This window comes from Myotis myotis, unplaced genomic scaffold (genome assembly GCF_014108235.1).
Source record: "Myotis myotis isolate mMyoMyo1 unplaced genomic scaffold, mMyoMyo1.p scaffold_m19_p_2, whole genome shotgun sequence".
NCBI lineage: Eukaryota > Metazoa > Chordata > Mammalia > Chiroptera > Vespertilionidae > Myotis > Myotis myotis.
This window is the reverse complement of record NW_023416324.1, coordinates 53,373,087-53,394,254: the sequence shown is the minus strand read 5'-3', so window position 1 is coordinate 53,394,254 and position 21,168 is coordinate 53,373,087. Positions and strand designations below refer to the sequence as shown.

At 39.3% G+C, this 21,168-nt stretch overlaps 1 protein-coding gene across 1 annotated transcript in view; it reads left to right on the top strand.

Moving 5' to 3' along the window:
* The window catches only part of ERICH3 (glutamate rich 3), a 99,895-nt gene that overhangs the window by 16,599 nt on the left and 62,128 nt on the right, over nt 1–21,168 (top strand). The window contains exons 2-6 of the mRNA XM_036352773.1: nt 6,173–6,266; nt 9,706–9,831; nt 13,555–13,626; nt 15,497–15,625; nt 20,105–20,263. Coding sequence (XP_036208666.1) covers nt 6,173–6,266; nt 9,706–9,831; nt 13,555–13,626; nt 15,497–15,625; nt 20,105–20,263 — 580 coding nt within the window. The remainder of the gene's footprint in view (nt 1–6,172; nt 6,267–9,705; nt 9,832–13,554; nt 13,627–15,496; nt 15,626–20,104; nt 20,264–21,168) is intronic.

The following is a 21,168-nucleotide window of genomic DNA, read 5'->3' as shown; positions in this document are numbered from 1 at the left end:
GGTGTTTTGTGGCCAGTAGAACCATTGAGGTGGAAGGAGGGTAGGCCATTTGCTCCCATTGCAGATGCAGCAAATGGTGGAGACAGGATTGAACTTGTGGACGAAAGGGGCCACATGCTAACCTGACAAGCTCAGGGAAGGCCTGCATGGCAGTCTTGCAAACTCAGACACCTAAAGTAACTGATAGATTCTCCCTTCCCCCAACTGGTGGGCAGACTATGATGTAACCTGCAGCCCGGAAATACCTGAGTTACTAACCCATGTACCTTATATGGACTATACATTGGACCACCAATCCACACCTGCCAAATACCTTAAGCCTTGTTCCTATATGGACTATACAGTAAGCCACCAATCAGTGTGTGCCGAGTACACTAAGCCCCCACCCCTTCCCATTCCACCCCTCAAAAGGCATGCTCACCTCTGCACGTGCTGCTGTCTTCCCTTTGCGAGACAGCCTGGCAGGTGCTTCTCCTCTAATAAAGCCTGTAGTCCTGGTGTACGGCCTCTGTCTGATCTTTCAGTAACCACAAAGGATGGTCTGAAATTAAACTTTAACTAAAAGCAGTTATGGTGGGCAGTTACATCCTAGACTGGTATCTTCACTGACAAGGTCAACCTTTACCTTAACTGAGCCTATGTGGTTTTTTTGCATCTATAATAACATATCCTTGAAATGTCTAGGTAACTTGTAACTTCCCTTTCTTTTTCTGGACCCCTTGGGGCACAACCTAATGTGCCTGGGCTCCAGGACAGATACCACAAATTCCTTCATTGTTATGTTAGTTGTTCTTACACCCACCTAAGTATGTGTCTATCATTTTACTTTTTATCCAATCCCAGGGGTTTCCCTGCTTTGCTTTCTCCTGCCTCTCTAGTCTATCACCAATGGATTTCATGTAACACACCTATGTCCCTTGATGGCAATGTATAAATACAGATGTAACCTGCCATTCTCCGGAGCATTATCTCAATTCACTGAGGTTCTGCTTCCTGGCATATGTCAACAGTTTGGCTCAAATAAACTCACAAAAATTCTTTACAGGTTTCAATGGTTTTTTTTACGTTAACAAACTGGAGCTGGAGTCTGAACCACTGCAAGCCTCGCCCTCCACAAGGGCAGACAGTGTGGGGCCAGGCATTGCTGGGAGAGAAGGCTGCAGAATTCCTCTATTAGTGTGCCCATGACACCTTAACCCTAGGTTTTCCTAGGATGGACTTAACATTTGGCAATAATCTTGTTTTGGAGCTTTTCCATTTTAGGAAGGTAGAAGATATGTAATAGGTATTCACATTGCAGGAACCTAGAAGAAAACAAGTAAGAGTTTGTGTGTGAAAGTGGTTTGTGATGTGCAGAGTGGGATGGGGACTGATATTGGGCCACTCAGACACTCAGTAACCATTTATGAATGAATTGGCCTCTAACACAGGAAGAAATCAAGTGCACACACACTCTCTCTGTCTGCACATGCACAACTCCCCACTGGACTGGGGCTCTTTAGTGAAGGATCTGTGCCATCTTGCAGTCCCAGTGCCTCATCACATGTCGTGAAAACAGTACTCAACCCCTATGAAGTTGAGACGGCCCCTGTGAGGTCGAGACGGTCCCAGTGAGGTTGAAACAGCCCCAGTGAGGCTGAAATGGCCCCGGTGAGGTTGAAACAGCCCTGGTGAGGCTGAAACAGCCCTGGTGAGGCTGAATCAGCCCCGGTGAGGTTGAGACAGCCCCGGTGAGCCTACAACAGCCCCGGTGAGGTTGAAACGGCCCCTGTGAGGTTGAGGCGGCCCCTGTGAGGCTGAAACGGCCCCTGTGAGGCTGGGATGGCCCCTGTGAGGCTGAGATGGCCCCTGTGAGACTGAGACGGCCCCTGGGAAGCTGAGAGAAATACCACATGAACTCACTCATTTGTGGATAATAAGAAACATTATAGACTAATGAACAAAAATGGATACAGAGGCAGAGCAGCATTGAGCAAAATGTCAAACTACAGTGGGAACCCTGGGGAGGGTTGGGGGTAGTAGGAGATCAACCAAAGGACTTATATGCATGCATATGAGATTAACTAATGGACACAAGACACTGGGGGGTGGGGGAAGCCGGGGGAATGTCAGGGGGGAAAAAAGGAGACATGTGTAATACTCTTTGTAATACTTTAAGAAATAATAATAATAAAAAAACGGTACTCAAGAAACTTTTGTGATGAGTAATATTGCAGTGCCTCCCCTAGTCACTGGGGTTTTTATGGGATAGATACACTCTCTGTGCGGGCAGATGGAGGGTCTGATAGGAATCGCGACTTCATTACTTCAGAAGCCCCATTTAGACATTCAACACGGTGGGGGGCAGGGTGTTCAGGACTGAGTATTGAGAGGCTGCAGCTGGGAAGGCAGCACCCCCAGTGACTCAGCAGCCACAACTCTAACCCTCTGGTGCCACAGGGTGTGGGTGTGTATTTGTTTCCCGGAGGACTTTTCTCCAGGCATTGAGCCAGAAAGTGGGTCATTCTCCACCCAGCAAATGGGGGTGGGGTGGGGAGTGGGGAGGGCAGGGGGATGGGGGGTGGTGAGTAAATAATCCTGTCCATCCCATTGACCAGTTAGACTGGTCTGGCCAGTATGCTGTGGGACTCCGTGTGAATAGCATGGCCTTTGAGTAACTAGCACAGTCCTTGATCCTACCGAGGGGAGCAAGAGAGGATCATAGGACTGAGGCAGTGTGACCAAGAAGTCCAGCTTTGACAACAGATTTGAAAGTGACTTACAGGGGAAGTGGAGAGCCCAAGAAGCAGCACAATCACCAGGCCCAGGACGAGGTACTTCAGTGGGCCACTGAGGGCAAGAAAGCAAAGAAAAGAGTGGAGGGTGGGAGGAAGACAAACAGTGGCAGTGAATGGAGAGGACAAAGGCAGAAGCAGCTCTAAGTTTGTGACTGGGTCAGTGAAGCTCTTGTAACCGAATAAAAGCAAGGGAGGCTTCAAGCCTGTACCCAGCCACATGAAGCAGAGCAACTGGAAAGGGTCAGACAGACCACGGTACTGTGAAGTATTACCATCTCCTGTGAAGGAGGTTTGATAGTCAGGATAAGCATGATGTTTACATGGACACGGTGGAAATGTTTGTATGGACTACTGTCCTAGTCTGTCCCTGCTGCTAAAACAGAATACCATAGGCTGCGTGGCCTAAACAACCTGTTCCTCACAGTTCTAGCAGCTGGCAAATTCAAGGTTAAGGTGCTATAAGACTCAGGGTCTGATAGGAATCGCCCCCTTACATGGTTCATAGATAGCCCTTTTCTTGATGGCCATTTCTCATAGAGGAAGGAACAAGGGGGTTCTACAGGGTCTCTTTGAAAAGGGCAATAACCCCAGTCATGAGGCTCTGATCTCAAGACCTAATCATCTCCCATAGGCCTCACCTCCTAATACCACTACATTGTGGTTAGAATTTCAACATGGAAATTTAGGAGTGGGAGAGCAGGGACAAACAGTCTGTAACAACCATTTCACTAAATCTGTATATAATTTACTCTTCTTATCAAACAATTCATTTATTTAAAGTTACAGTTAAAAATAATTCAGGCATTGCCCTGCCAGCATGGCTCAGTGGTTGAGCATCAACGTATGAACCAGGAGGTCATGGTTTGATTCCCGGTCAGTCCATACGTCTGGGTTTGCCGGCTCGATCCCCGGTAGGAGATGTGCAGGAGTCAGTGATGATTCTCTCTCATCATTGATGTTTCTATCTCTCTCTTGCTCCCTTTCTCTCTGAAATCAATAGAAATATATTTAAAAAAATAATTTAGGCATTGTATGATAAAGGAATGATGCCTGGGTAGATCCAGGTAGTTATTCCTCAAATCATGTGATGATAGTCATGGAAAGAGTTGCTTTGCAAATGGCATCCCGACCTGAATGCTTAATCGTTCCTAAATTGGGAAAGGTATGAAAACAGGTGTGTGCAAAGGTTTCAATTGAACTGGATCCATTTGACCTGTAAGAGTGGAGGGGTGTTATGCATACATATTCATTTAGTAAGAGCCTGAGAGAGTAGAATTGAAATGAGGTGGGTGCCAAAGCTGGCTAAGCGCTTTTATTAGCACCTAAATATTTTTAAAAGTTACAAAGGGTGGATTAAAAGAAGGGCATATTTTCTCAGTCAGTAGGGAAATTGAGGTCCATGTTATCCCATCTTTTGGACTCTACTTCATATAATCAGGGTTTTAGCACTCACAGCTATTCCAAAACCATTTATTAAAAAAAACCAACACAGGTGGGGCTGAGCAAACAGACAAAAGGCTGTGTGTGATATCAGTCTAATGATTTATCTGAAGAATCTGTGACCTGTGGAATCATGATTGTTAGGACTGAGAGACACCTGCTCACCTTTCTGAAATGAGTTGCTGAAGAGATATTCTGAGATTCAGAAAGGGTAAGGGATACGATGCTGACCTTTTGGAGACAGGAAACCTTTGATGAACTATAGGAGACCAAGACAGTTCATTTAAAAGATGGTTTCAAAGCATTATCGGCGCTCGTTTTGTATATGCATTACTGGAGCCCTTGGGTTGTCTTTTTACATAAACCCAGTGAAATAATGGTTTCCACACTGGTTCATCTGTCTGCAACCCTCACGTGGCACCTTGGCTTCTGGGCTTTGTAACTGCCTTTCAGTCTCTTTTGTGCACAAAATTAAAATTTCCTTACCATTTGACAGTACGGAACTTTGCCGAGATGAGCGCTAAAGAGGAAAGAGATAGGAAAAGGTCACAATGCCATCTCCATGTAATTAAGGCAGTGCAAACAGCTAAATAAAAGGGTTGCTAATGACATCTACTTGACTCTCTACATGAGTCCCTGTTCTGGTATTGGAATAAGTTAAGGATCAGCTGCTTGTAAAATGTACAAATTGTAAATCTTTGTTACAGGTAATAGGATATGTATTTTTTAAAGACAGCTTTATGTTAGGGCTGTATTTAGGCTTGTGTTCTCTTTCTCTGTCTATTTCTGTCTCGGTCTCTATATATACATGCACTCATGTTTATATATGTATATGTGTGGGTGCACATATTTGCATACATGTATACATGGAAGTATATATGTGTATGTGCTTTTGTCAGGTAGTAATATTTAATAAACTATAGGTTAAAACTAATAAAAATAGCTACAAACTTTTCCTTACAGTCTTAAATTGACCATCCTCCGAGGTAGAGCATGGAGTCAAGGAACCAGTTTGTCTTCTTTTAACTCTTAAGATGGAGGACCCTAAAAATCAAAAGTGATCAATAATTTTTTGGCGGGTTCTGGAATTAATGAAATTGTCTGGATATATATGAGGTAATTAAGTTTAAACTGCTGAGCTTAAACTTAGATAGAAATTTATATCAGTAAGAATAAGTCCCAAACAAAATTGTGCCTTCATTTATTGAACACGTCATTATTAAGTACACAGTAAATAACACCAACAGGAATACCAAGAATAGCACACCATCCTGGCCTTGAAATCTAGCAGAAGTGACTAAGAAATAAACTATAACATATTGTGTGATAGGTAATGCAACTCAGGGGTGCAGGGGAGTGGAGCAGGAGGTAGGGTAGCACACCCTGTGTGTGTGTGTCAGGAAACGTTTCCTGGGAGAAGAGATGCTTGTGCATCACAGGTGGCGGCCACCAGCCAACAGGCAAGGGAAAGCCCTTTGCAACGGCGGGACTGTGCGTTGGGTCCAGAAGACACGAGAGAACGTGTTGAGGAAGTACAGGTAAGTGTGAGTTAGGGTTTAGGGTGTAACAGGAGAATGAAGCGTCCTCTGAAGGACCCCCGTCTTCTCCACCAGGCTTCCTCCTTGAGGACATCCCTGACAACTGGAGTTGGTGTTCTGTGTCCCGTGACTTTTTACATATTTCTATTGTTGGATATTTTACACCAATCTAATTGTTCATGTCTGATTTTCATACTTGTCTTCAGGATAAACATCAGGACTGTCTTCCAGTTCTTGTCTTAAAACCTAGACAACAGTAGGTGCTCAATAGTACCTGTTTATTACATGCACACGTGGCTGGCTGGCTGGCTGGCTGAGTGAGATTATGCACAGTTGGGGAATGAGAAAGTCAAGAATTGCCTTGGTTATCAAGCAGCATTTCATAAAACCTTAATGGTTTCATTTTTTCTGTTTCAGGTTACTTGCCGCATATAATAGTCTTACTGACAAACACCTGACTGGATATTTTAACAACACAAGGATAAAGCGGCATCTCTTCAGATCAGGGCTGGTAAGCTTTGGTTTACGCTCTACCTGCCCTATTGTTTCATTAAGTCCATCAATTCTCTCCCTTTCCTGGTTTTCTCTTTGAACTAATTAGGGACATCTACCCTGACCCCCATTTCAGAAAAATTGCTTCCTTTGCAAAGCTCTGATTTAACTTGTTGAGGTTGTTTTTCAAAAGATAGGAAAGGAGGTCACAATGACTGCTAAGGCAACTTATAAATCACAGGAAAACCCCTGAGTTTTTAACAGCATATTTCACTTTGTCTATTCATTCATTTATTCAACACATTTATTGAACACAGTCTATGGGCCAAGAACTATTAAGGATGAAGGGTGGAGAGGACTTGACTGTCTTTGGGAAAAAGTACATTGTTTTCAACCATCACAGAATCTGCTGTGGAAGACACAAACAGCTCAAATTTCTCTTTGAATTTTTAAAAACAGTTTCATCTTCTAGGTGGTTTATGGATACATTAATGTATTTTGCTAGCTCCCAAACTATCATTTCCACACACACACACAAAAATCCCATTCCTCTAAATGTAATGCAAAGCCAGTAAAAAGTACGATAGCTTTCCATAGAAAGAAATGGGTGTGGGTATAGAAAGTAGGACTGAAGAGTTGTGCAATTTACCTTCTTAAAACACAGTGGTTTTCCTTAACTATTATTGCTATGGTATTGAAAGGACATGCATTGCGGTTCTAATTGTTTATGTGCTTGGCACTCTGGCTGGTAGGTCCCAGAGAGCTAGCTTTTTGCCTCCAGTGGCTTTGTTATCAGACAGATCCTGCTGGAAGTTGGCTGTCATTTACAAGACATAGACTTGAGCAAATCACTTAGCTTTATCAGCTTCAGCTTCCTCAATGGTAAAATAAAGATGATGATACCCAGCCCTCAGGACTGTTGTGGCAAGGAGAGATGTGTAATACATGGCTGTAATTATTGTGGTTACTAGTAACATTACTTCTTTGGATAACAATATGTGAGCTTCATGTGTAAATAGGAAGGACTTGGTATTTACTTACATCATTAACAAGCACTAAATTGAACATTGGTTATGTGCATGGCAACTCAAGTAAGGAAGATACAGCTCTTTCTCTAGAGTAGTCTTTCAAATATAGTCCCTGAATCAGCAATCACCTGGGAACTTGGTAGAAAATGCAAATTTTAGAGCCCCACCCCAGACTGATTGAGTCAGAAGTTAATGGGGTGAGGCCAATCAATTAGTTTTTTAAAAGTTAAATTTATTGGGGGTGACATTGGTTAATAAAGTTAAGTAGGTTTCAAGTGTACAATTCTATAATACATCATGTGAATTGTGCATTCACCACCAAAGTCAAGTCTCCTTCTATCACCATTTATTTACCCTCTTCTATCTCCCCTCACCCCACTTTCCTTCTGGTAACTACCATGCTGTTGTCTATGTCTATGAGCTTTTGTTTGATTTTCTTGTTTGTTTGTTTGTTACTTTCAGTTTTATATCCCACATATGAGTGAAATCATATGGTTCTTAATTTTTTTCCATTTGACTTATTTCACTTAGCATAACATTCTCAAGATCCATCCAGGTTGTCACAAATGGCAATATTTCATCTTTTCTTTTTATGACTGAGAAGTATTCCATTGTATATATGTACCACATCTTCTCTATACCAATTATCTGTTGAAGGACACTTTGGTTGTTTCCATGTCTTAGCCATGGTGAATAATGCTGCAATGAACCATAGGGGTGCATGTATCTTTGCGAATACATGTTTTCAAATGTTTCAGGAAGATACCCAGAAAAGGGATTGCTGATATGGTAACACCATTCTTAATTTTTGAGGAACTTCCATACTATTTTCCACTGTGGCTGTATCAAATTAAAATGGCCACATTACCCAAAGCAATATACAGATTAAATGTAATCCCCATCAAAATTTCTAATCTGTTTTTCAATTGTCTTCTATGTGATCTGAGGCAGGTCCAAGTTTAAGAGCATTTGCCCTGTAGGAACTTCCAATCTAGTTAGAGAGATCAGATGACTCCCAGGGGAGAGATAATAATGACACATGTTAACTGCAGGGGAAGAGGCAATGTAGCACATTCTCAATCTATTTTTCCAATTGGAGCACATGACATGATATCCCATGGACAGCACACTTCAAAGATTGTGACTGAATTGTAATCTCAAGCGTACTTCCTATAGCCACACTCCTTTCTTTCATTGGAAAATGCATTCATAAAAAAGATTATCAGTAGTCAATTGCTTGTAGCACAACTTAATCACAACACTTCAATATGTTACAACAACAGTGCTAAAAAAACTACAATTATCAAAATTGAGAAACATGTGGGTGCATGTTAGACCTGAAAAGAGGAGCAGGCTTAAACAAGTGGAAAGGAAGAAGACGAACAATCCAGAAAAAATAACACCCTTTGCTTAGAGAACATACAGAAAAAAACAAACAAAAAAAAGTTGCCATAGGAAGGATTAAAAGAAAAGAAAAACAAGTATATTTGACCCTTGAATAACACATGACACAGGTTTGAACTGCATGGGTCCACTTACATGTGGATTTTTTTCAATAAATACCTGTATTATTTTTGATCTTTGGATGCTGAAAGCTGACTGTATGCATTCATATACCCCATTTTACATAGGGAACTTGAGCATCCCTGGATTTTGGTATTATCAGGGTTTCTGGAACCAATTCCCCATAGATACTGAAGGACAATTATGTTTTTGAGGATTCAAAAGTTACATGCAGATTTTTGACTGTGGGAGGGTGGGTACCCTCTAAACCCCATGTTATTCTCAAGGGTCACTGTAAATGAAAAACAGAAGCTACCGTTCCTGGGACTTGCAATGCTGCCAATAGACACCAATCTGGAATAACTTCATATCTGCAGCACTACATCATCTAAAAAAATCGAAATCACAACAAATTCTATTCCATTCTGGGCTGGAGAGTGGAAGACGAAAAATCAGAGTGAAGACAAAGTAATGAAGCCAATTATTTTAAAAACCAAGTGATGAGAGCTTCTGTGGCTTACCTGTTTTGCCTTTCAAAGTAAATTTCCTATGAGATCATCAGTCCTGTGATCACTGCTCCTATTCATTGTATCATGGTAGCACCCGACACTTCCTCCCCAATGCGTGCAAAAAAAGAAATGAAAAGAACACCTGGGTTCCATCAAGGGAAAGTTGCTACTCTAATGAAAACCTTGCTTTAAACAACAAGTGCACCATCTGTGTGTGTTTTCATGGTGGTGGGTATATAGGACCGCCTTTCTCACCTTTTTGCCTTATGAAATATTTATTAAAAGTGAAAGTTTATCAACCACAGTAGTATACTCCTTTAGACTTAGGAAACATTGCCTCTCTAACTCTCCCTGTTTGGTGACTAACAGTACATTTTCTGCTTTGTAGTTCTGTGTGTGTCTTATTTATTCATGACAGATCACAAGAAATGGAAGAATACTTTCTGAAAAAGAATACAAACTAAATATCATGAAGAGGGATCACCAAAAATATATCCGGGAGTGCTTAGCCCAGGCTATTTTCCATAAGGTCCTTGATATGGAGGTACAAGAATTTACTCTTTTCTTTATAACTGATATTTTCTAATGTGATAATTAATAATACTTCTGTATCCCGAGGCAGAGACATTCTTCTTGTATTTCATTAAAAACGAATGGAATAAGGGGACCTGAGAAATGCTCTCTCTCTAGGTAGCAAGCAGCCAACAGACTAAAGTAAGCTTTTCTCCGTTTCAGTGTGAGAAAATAGGACACCATTATATACTTTGTGATATTTAATTTAACAAATGTAGATTTCTAATCCATAATGGCTACTCTAAAACAAAACCGCCCTCACCATCTGTACCTCAATTTCCATTTGCTAAAAAAAAGTGACATCTGTTTAAATATCAGTAATTCCACTGCCATGAATTATTTCAGATTTGTTATTCTTTTAAGGCTCTGAAGCTCAGCCGTATGCTAAATTTCAAGGAATAGGCTTTGAAACATCTGCTGTCCCTCCTACTTTAGGCCACATTGGTCAGCATGGACTTATAATCAACAACATTTCTTTTTAATCTGACATGGCATTTTTAGTAGGATATCTAGCTAACTTGATAAATTATTTTAGCCTTGCACCATGAAATTTGTAGTTTCAAGCATCAGTACCATTTTAATCTCTGTGAAAAAGCATGTCACTTCTTGGCTTGAACATAGAGCAATAAATCAGAAAACTTGGCTCATAAAACCATTGACCTGTGGGTGCAGTAAACATTCATGAACAACTGTAGAATCATCAGTAAACCACTACTAAGTTTAGTGCCACTGAAAATTATGCTCCCATTATATTGAGCAAGTGTTGTATTTAGTTAAGATGTATGTGATCTGTTAATTTAGGAACTCATTTTGTGCTTATATCATGTGCATGAATTACATATAATCACTCTTTATGACCCCTAAATCCACTAGCTTATGAAAGTATTAGATACAATTCTATAACTAATGCTTAAAAAAATAGTACTGTGTAAAATCAATCTATACCTAGTTTCAAACTTAATCAGTAGGCACGAAGTTCTACATTAGCCTTGATCCTGGAGGTTTTTCAAACTTTCATATAACTGGCACATTATAACTGGTAAATATGCTATTATTTAAGCATCTTTGTGAATTCTTAAAGTTTGGAATAAATATCTTAAATAAATGGTGAAAATGTAATATATAATATATAATTACAAAATATAATATATAAATTAACAAATAGACTATTTCTGTCTAAACTGCCACAATTAGTTTAAGCTGATGCTGTTGCTAATTAGTGCCGTTAATATTCATTCATGCAACAAACATTAATATGTATCAGGCTCACCTATGTATCATTATGAGGCTCTGTGATGTATAGCTGCAAGATATAATTAAAAAAAAACACAAAAAACCAACACTGTAGAAAGTGATCAAATGCTAGAAGAAAGGAATGGACAGACTGAGCTCAGGAAAGTAGGGATTGGTGGCTTCCCTCTGTGAGAGTCAGAGGACGCTGCACAGAGGTCCTGCTATTTGAACTGGACCTTGAAAACAACGAGACCTCACATGAAACCAGGAAAAAGGCATTTCAGAGAGTGAGGTTACAGAAATATGAAAGGACATTGCGGATGGGAAGGAAAGCTCACTGAGGCCAGACAGACAGCACAGTGGGTTGGTTGAACGAGTGGCAGGACGAGACGCTCTCCAATTAGTTGGGGCCCAGTTTCTGGAGAGCCTTCAATTCCAAACTAGGTTTGGAGTATAGGTGATGAGGCGATGAAACATTTTTTAGCAGGAGACTGAAACAAATGAGCAGAGCTGTTTTAGAAAGATGATGTTGCTGAAAATGTGGGAGATGGATTAATGAGCTGGAAAAGATTGGAGGTGGGAGGTCAATTAGGAAGCTGTTGCCAAAGGGTGTGAGCTAACAGCAGTAGCTGAAACACTGGGGAGATGCAGCTGTCTGCAGAGACAGGGAAGAGGGAGGAAGACTGGCACTGGCTGAGTGAGGGGGGGTGAGGAAGGAGCCCAGGGGAATTCTGAGGTTTCTAGCTTGGCGGGGGGTGTGCATTGCAGGAGATCAAGAACAACAACAACATAGGCTGGAAAAGAACCTGCCAGTGGTGAAAAAACATGCCTGAGAGCCAGGAGATTCTCACAAGTGGCAGAATGGTTATGTAAGATAGGTACCTGGACACAAGAAATTAGGTTTTGACCCAGAGGACAAAGACAGTTGTGGCCTTGGTGAAAGCAGGTCCAAGGGTGGTGGTGATGAGGGGTGGTGAGAGTGGGAGACCTTGGTGAGTTGGAAATAAATGGAAGATGGAAAGTGGTTGATGTAGAATCTAATCAAGTTTGGTGAGAAGTGGGAGAGAGAACAGGAAAAGGGGAGACAGAAAAGGGAAGTGTGATGCTGAGGTAGGGAATGACTGAGTCTGCAGAGTCTCAGGGCAGCTGGAGGGGCTCAAGAACAGAGGAAAAACACTTTACAATGCTCTCAGATGTGTCTGAATAATTTCAACCCAAATTATACGCAGATTACATGACTAATATATTATAGAAAAATTGGAAAGCATAAGAAAGTCTGAAAATGGAAAATAACCACATTAATGCCTCCTCTCAGAGATAACTGCTGTTTACATAGTCACCTTTTCTTTTAGTCTCTATTCATATTTATACATTAATAAAAGCATGCTATTTTTTGAGAAGACCATGGTTTTGTGAAAGATAAAAAACAATAACAAAACAAAACAAAAACCCAACCACAACCAAAAATTCAACCACTGTGTGATTTGAGGAAAAATTCATGATCCTCCGCCTCAGCGTCTTCTTTTGTAAAATAAGACTGCTTTGCAATTAGAGCAAGAAGAGATGATGTACACAAAATGCGCCCCCATCATGGGGTCAGGCACAAAATATGAACTTGATAAATTAAATTAAATTTCTGTGCAATTCTGTATCCTCCTTACTTTGTGTATTACATGTATTTTCTATTTTTTTGAAACAAAATATTTATAACTTTATTTTAATGATTATATTCTATTCCATTATATGGATGTGCCCAAAACTTAACCATTCTCTTCAAGGTTAATAGTGCTTCTGAATTTTTGCTTTGAAGAGAACAATACTACTAACAAAAAAAACCCCTTTTATTTTATATATATTATATATATTATATATATATATATTATATATATATATTTCAAATATATTTTTATTGATTTCAGAGAGGAAGGGAGAGGTAGAGGGAGATAGAAACATCAATGATGTGAAAGAATCATTGATCGGTTGCCTCCTGAACACCCCACAATGGGGATTGAGCCTGCAATCTAGGCATGTGCCCTGATGGGAAATTGAACCTCAAATTCCTGGTTCATAGGTCGGTGCTCAACCACTGAGCCATGCTGGCCAGGCAACAAAAACTTTTTAGATAGTATCTTTGGGCCATTTAGATAGTATCTTATGCATATCAAAAAAAAAAATTCAGATTTCCTCCTAAGTTTTAGAAGTGAAATTTATTGGTAAAAGGAAGGGACACGTTTACATATCTGAGATATATGATATTGGCTTTCTGAGATATATTATATTGGCTTTCTAAAGGGTTGTACCAATATATATTCCCACTTGCACACTAAAGCAGGTGATTCTTCTCCATCTCAATGACAGGAGGGGTAATTGAGACTCGGTTAGCTGGTAGGCTTATTTTCCTTTTAAAAAATTGTTGCTGTAATTGATATGAATCTCTCCTCCATTTTTCCTGTATGCTTAGCGTTACCATCAGCTTGAAATTAAAAAGAAACTGGAAACCTTAGCTAGAAAGGAGCGAATTCAGAGATTTAAGGTAAGAAGCCACATAACTCTCTTTCATCTCATAATATTATTTTATGATTTTGGAAGCCAATGATGCTATTACTTGTTTCTTGGGGCACTTTGGGATAACTCATAGCTGAGGTCAAATGATGGTTTCTCCAAGCCTAAATCTTGGCCACCATTATTACAAAAGAGCATGACAGAATAGGAGCTGCCCGTGCAAAATGTTTTATAAAGCACGAAGAAAACTTGATAACTTTCAAAGAAAAACTTGAAAACATTCTTTTCAGACCTGGAATTTAGTTTTTGTATTTTCTTGGCTGATATGTGATAGAGGCCTAAGGATTTTTGTTTTTGTTTTTTGTCTTAAGAAGGTAAAAATAAACGGTGATGTTTCTGATGTGATGGAAAACAGAGCATTCTAAGAATTATCCAATGGTACATTTTCATGCAAATGTGAGCCTTGAGAATATGTGGTAGGAAAAATCTACCTTAGCAAACAAGAGCATAAGATTTAGACATTTTGTACAAGGTATTTCAAAATTTCCTGTTTGTTTTCTATTCTTATATTTGATATTCTTCTTTGAAGTAAGTTTAGGAAATTTATAAATTTGAATTAAGAGACCAGAGATTCAATTAGGCATGTTTGAAAGGTTTCAATGTAGGTTGGCAATTTTACTCAATTTCTTGAGCCATTCAAACTTACATGTTGTTCTTCATTTTCCGTGTGGTATTACAAATGTGAGGCCTAAGACATTTCTCAAACTGATGAATATTTGTAAAGCTTCTGTAGAATGACTTGCCATATAAAATAGTAATGTTTCCCTCTTGCCTGATAGACTCAAATCTTTCTATTTTATCATGGTCAAAAGATAATCTTGTTACAAAATTGTTGTTAAATAACAGAAGATGGGCCAGTTTTTCAAGATCAGGAGAGTTAGTGTGTAGAGATTTGTGGTTAATTCAACTTTGCCAATATTGTCCTACATCAAGGACTGAGTTATAGATTCTATAATTCACTGTGAACTGTTGTTGGAGAAAAATGGCTACTGGAAACAAAGAGGGATTAGTGCTGCCTGAGGAGATGTGAGATCCACTCTCACCCAGTGTGCCAGGCACACTAACTAGACAGATGGGCAGGTTACAGCTTTGGAAGATTTGTGATAGACACTCCAGTTCCTCCTTGTCTGATTTGCACTTGTAACAATTTTCACTTTAGAGCTGCACTTAGTGAAAGACCTACTAGTATGTTTTGGCTTCTTTTATGTAACATGGAAACAACCTTTTCTTAGGGCATTATTTAATAATTTAAAAATATATATTTTTATTGATTTCAGAGAGGAACGGGGAGGGAGAGAGAGGTAGAAACATCAATGATGAGAGAGAATCATTGATTGGCTGCCTCCTGCATGCCCCACATGGGGATCGAGCCCACAATCCAGACACGTACCCTGACTGGGAATCGAACCATGAGCTCGTAGTTCATAGGTTGACGCCCAATCGCTGAGCCATGCTTGCCTGTCTATTTAATAAATTGTTAAGGTAGAAAAGTAATACTTTCTGGTATTCTCTACGACTGATCAGAGTAGTGAGGAGCATTTTGCTTTGTGTAGTGATCTGCAGATTAATGGATGCTTTTGCTAAAACTGAGGATACACTGCTCTTGTACCTATTTCTTTGAATAAAGCAGACTCAGTTTCCTGCCTATCACTACACACCCACCTCCCCAGTACAGCTGTGGAGACTTTTTCTGCCTATCCTGATAGACCTCAGAAGGAACATTTTGAAAGTAATGACCATGGACTTCTCTAGTCATACAGTATTTTTTTTATCTGGTAGGCACTAACCTAACCTAGTTTTCTAACTATGCATTGATTTGTTAAATTACTTTCTTATTTTAGGGAGAGCCCACAAGATGGTCTATAGAAAAAAACATGTCCGTGCTGTCTCCCCACCCCCCAGTGGGCCCAAAGACTCACCGTGGCCATAGTGTTCTGGTTGATGAAGGACATCCCAGTCCAATAACAGTGGTGAGTTATATTACACTCTCTGTCATGTACCATCCCAAATCCATTTATAATTTCTTACTACTCTCAGAAAGAATGCTCTCTGGGTAGATGTCTGTATAAGCCCGAGACTTCTACTGAATGAAAGCATAGTTTTCTATCTATTCAACTCTGTCTCTACTGAATGCCCCACCTCGAATCAACATCACCCTTGTCGAATTCATTTTGCCTGTTATTGCTAGGTCAATTTGCTTTAGGAAGAGATTACTTAAGTTATTTACATGCCCAAATACCTTCACTTGCTTTGTGTCACCTATAGAAAACCACAGGCTCTTGCACTTGACATTTAAGACCCTGAACCATCTGACCTCAATTTAGCTATCCCCACAATTACCCTTTAGTGCCCTGCAATGCAGCAAAATTGAACCACTAGTTGTTCCATATTTGTGCTATATTTTCTGACCTCTGCATTTTGTTCTCGCTGTTCCCTCTACTCTCACCTTACTTGTAGCACTTACTTATGCACACAAATTCAATGGTACTTTATAGCATTTGGGGCCAGATACTTATATTTGTACTTTATTTATCAAAAGTATGTGCCCATACTCTAAGATAAAAATAATTAAATGTGTAGTAATTCTATTTAAAGAAATTGCACACTGACCTTTCTTCTAGTTTGATTCATTTATACAGTAGAGGTGGTGTTTGCTCGAAGGAAGGTAAGGTAGCTTGAAACAATATAGATACAGGAAAAGATTTGAAAAATATTTGCTGGAGGTTGATGGGTTAAGCTGTAAATGAATTGCTTGATTATGTCTTTATTCTTGCTTTGTGTAGCCTAATATATTTCCTTGTTAGCATGAACATTTTTTTTTTGGATTGCACAATGTTTATGGAGAAATTGCAGTGCTTTCACAGATTGCTAAAGCACGTTCATCGTTCATCACATATAGTGTTAAGCTTTGACATTTTTCAGAAGGTAAATATGTTTTGACATTTCCAGGTGAACAGCTCAAGTTGTGAAAAGCAACCGTCTTCCCTTTGTTGCTACCATATTTCCAAGCTTCATTTAAATGCATATGTACACAAATAATTCTTTTATTAGGTGGCAAACTCACTAGACTCTCAAAAGCTTAAACTGGGTGAAACAAAAGAAACCATCAAGTGCTGTTTTCTATCTTCCCACCTGTTTCCGAGTGGAAAAACCCTTGAAAGGCTTTCTTTTCAATTTTCCAGCTGAATACCCTCAATAAGTAGTTTATGATACATCCAGGAGATCTTAATGTGGCAGGAATGAGAAAGTAATTTAAAAATTACAGGAAACACTGACACCAGCACTTCAGAAGCCTTTCTCTCTGGTAAGCCACAATTCTTCACTTGGTCACCCCCTGTGGCGAGTCTGCACTGTAAGGGATACCATTGTAATCTTGGCATTGTAGTTTCCATCCGACAGAAATTCAAGTCCTCCTCTTTGTTTTCCCAACCTGAATACATATCCTTTAAATTTGACTCCAGACCTCCACGTGCCATTGAAACGAAGAAAAAAAAATCCTTTGGGGATACTGCCATCGATTTTTCTCTTTTCACTTTCTTGAGCGAATAAGGAAAGCATCCAGTGAGTAGTTATTGCATTTGGTCACTAATTGCACCTCAACTTTCAAAATAACATATAAGCTTTTAGCTGTATTGCTCCCATTAAAACTCTGGAAAGTCATTCAACTAATTCTGCACAGGCTTGGAAAATGCACCCCCAGAGATCTTCCACTAAGAATTAGAAATGCTCAGCTAAGCTGAATAATCACCAGGTAGTCAATTTCGATTCACATTCTGGTGCAGATTTGAAAATGTTAAGCTACAGTGCCATGTTTATTCCAAGAAAATATATTATGAACAATTTAAAATATAGCCAATTTAACGTGGCTTTTGATGTGAACTACAACAGTTTGTAGCTCACAGCTGTTGGTTGAATGGTGCAGATTTGTTTTTAGAGATAAATGTAATCAGTTAAACATTTGACTGCCACACTCATCTAACTGAATGATATCTGTATGCAAATGTGGAGAAGTAAAATTTAGAGCACAACAGCCCATTGATCATGTCCTAGTTTATAGGAACCTGCTTTTTTGAATTCCTACATTCGATTTTCAGTGTTTTTGTGTTCAGTTGGATTATATGACAGCAGTCTTAAGGCATATTTGTTTCACCAAGTTCAAAGGAATTCTTTTGGGTGATCTGATTCCCTTGTTCAGAAACCTCTGGCTTGATTTTTTTGTGTGTGGGTGTTACGACCTTCCACTTTTGGACTCAAATAGGCTTATGTTCTGTTTCATGAAATCAAATGCTGTTCTTGTCAGTTCACTGCGTTTTCTGTCTCGGTCAGGATATAGGCTTGTGTGTAGACAATGCACATGCATGGATCTCGGCTGGTGCGCCATCTCTACTCTGTCAAGTCAGCAACAGCCTCTCTAAGCGCATGATCTGGAAGTTTCATGTATCACTTCTGCTCACATCTTACTACTCAAAACTGAGCATATATCTATACAGAATTACGTGAGATGCTAGAAAATGTACTCTTTATTTGCAATAGCCATGCTTCCTGATTAAAATTCTATTACTTGTGAAGAAAGGAAAACAGATATTGGGGACTATTATCTTTGTCCCCTTCCCATGTCTGGCTTACAACTGGCTCTCTTCTTACTCAGATGCTCAAATTTACCAGTCCTTTGCTTTTCTCCTCCATATTCTTCTGTTGCTCATCCATTTGAATAAAATATAACTGCGTCTGGAAACTTTAATTTTCCCATCTCATTGGCTTATTCCAGATAACTTTAGTTCTAACTGCTGTGAGTTCCCAGGTATGCTTCTTGTATTGTCCCTTTGGTAGTATTTGCGTGGGTCATTTGGCACTAATTGTCTTGTGTCACTCTTAGATGTTAAAAATTACTTTTTAATCTCTTCATAGTGCCTATAATTGGAATTCAAAAAATATTGACTTAATAAAATCAGATATTTATCACATATGACATGCTTGTCAGGATGGCATGGAGACCAACTTTTGGTGGTAGAAGCTGCCCTATCATTTTTTAAAAATATATTTACACTTTTATATAGTTGAATATTTTGTTCACCATTCTTTAGAATCAATGTATTAAACCTCCTTATGAGTCATTTGCATACTATCCTCACACCCGCTGGTCCAAATATGCATGTATTATTCTTAACAGGGTTTTTTTTTCTTATTTTATTATATTAGAACAACTGGCCCAAAAGCCTTTTTTTTTTCCCTCACTTTTGAAACATTGCTGCTCTTTATACTAAACTCATAATGTTCTGTCAGTGCCACATAAGACAGCACTCATGTTCCATACTGGCATGTTTGGTTCTCTCCGCAGTATATTCTTGATTAGAAAGTGTATCAGTCAGGGTCTCAGCAGGAAACAGATGGCTCACACAAATAGGGTAATTAGGAAGGGTTTAATAAAGAAACTATTTACAAAGAAGCAGACAGGGTAAGGAAAAACAACTAGGGATGTTTAGCCTGCTGGGGTCAGCCCAATGGGGAAGCACACCACCTTGGTCCATGGGGGAAGGGAGGGTTTGGACAGAGAACCTCTCCTACTTGTGAGCTGGGAGAGGACTTCGTGATAGAGCTGTGGACTTGGTGGAGGGCCCTAGCTGGCGCATCGCAACCTTAGGGGGAAGGGTCCAGAAGAAGTAAATCATCCATCTCATTTCCTCCTATCTTTTAATCTCCTGCCAGTGCCTTTGATTGGCCAAGTCTAACTGGAACCTGAGGTCAGTTGGTATATAGTCCATAAAGAAAGACTCCCGGAGGCTGGAGCAAGAGAGAGAAGGCATAGAAGAGGGGCAAATGGCAAACTCCCAGCCTTCAAAAAATCTCAGTTCTTTTCACAATGTTTTCCAAAGTTGCCAGTTACTATTTTTCGCTTTTGTTTTCCTAATATTTCAAGGAAGAGGTTGACTAAGTAGTCATGCATTACAGTTACGCATTTACCTTTCCTCTATTTTGAATCATATTGCTTGTACTTCAGCACTAATCTTAAGACTTAGAGGACTCACAGTAGAATTCATGTTGCAAACATTTAATTAGAAATGAGTCCATTCCAATCATATTCCTTTAGATCTCTAAAATAGGAACATTATTCAACTTAACATTTAATTGAGCAAAGCTAATCTATGCACAGCATAAATTAGGTATTGTCAGTGAGTTTACAGTATGAATAAAATACAGGAACCTGACAGAGAACGTCTCTTTTGTCTAGAATCCTCTGTAATTGTGGCATTTAGTTATGTGGAGAACTTCCACGCCATATGTTTTAATAAATACTTCAGGTCATAAGGGTATGTATAATGGAAGGACATAATTAAAGTTTAATCTGTTCTGTAAAAAGGCACCATTAATTACTCTAGTCAATTTGTTGGGTTATTAATTGGTTCTGGAAACATGTCAAGGTACTAATTTAAATGGATTTTTTTTCCTAGACAGCCCCTCGACCACACACTGCCCCAGGAATGATGCAGCCTCCAATTCGATTACAGCCTCTTCCCAGTCATCCTGCAGCAGGAACTGTTCCAAAGGTAACTGCAGGGTCCAGATCCAAAACCTCACCGCCGGAAAATGAAGCTCCATTTCCCATTGGGGTAAATGTTATTCCATCAAGGAATATCTTTTTATTCTTGATTAGAATATTAGATTATCACAGTAGTTAAGATGCTAGATTTAATTAATCTACTCAATGACATTTGTATTGTGCACTTATTAAGCACTTATTATGATGTTCTATTTAATTATCTTACTCAAATGGGAAGGCCTATAATTTCCATGTTAGTGAGCAAAAAGAGTAAGGAATAGATGTAATAATGTAAAGTGATCTCTCGTTAGTTCAAAGGGTTGTATGAGAAACAAAGAGGAACTTTTTATAGCCAGATATGACTTCTATGAGCATAAACCCAGTGTTGACTGCTTTTACATTTTAAATGCATGAGACCTAGAAAATAAAACTTTCCAAGAATAGGTTTGCATTTGCATGCTGACTTACTTTACCACCAGTGTATGAAATTGCTTCAAGTTTGACTTTAGAGAACATTGGGTATAGAAGGAAAACAATGTCCATCTTTTTTAAAATGCTGAATTAATCACACACAGTGACTCTGCTTCCCTTTCAAGGTTATGTATGACTCAAGTAATTTCAGTTATTTTAATAGTGCACAGACGGAGGCATAGTAACCATAAAATATGAGTTCCTTAAACAGGGAGATATAACTAAGACATTCAGTAATTAGGGAGGGTATTATTTGGGGGGTGGGGTGGAGTGGGGTGGGAGGGTATTATTTGTATTTCTAGCACAAAGGAGAAACATTGGAAGCTTAAGAACCTGTGTCATAATACAACAGTCATTATGTTCAAATGGGTGAATTTAGTTTCATTCCTCTTTTAGGAAACATAAGATACATGAAATTAAGGTATTTTTATCTGACACTGACAAAGACATTCTTGACACTAAGGAATTAATTCATACAAATGATTGTTTCATAGTAAGAGTATA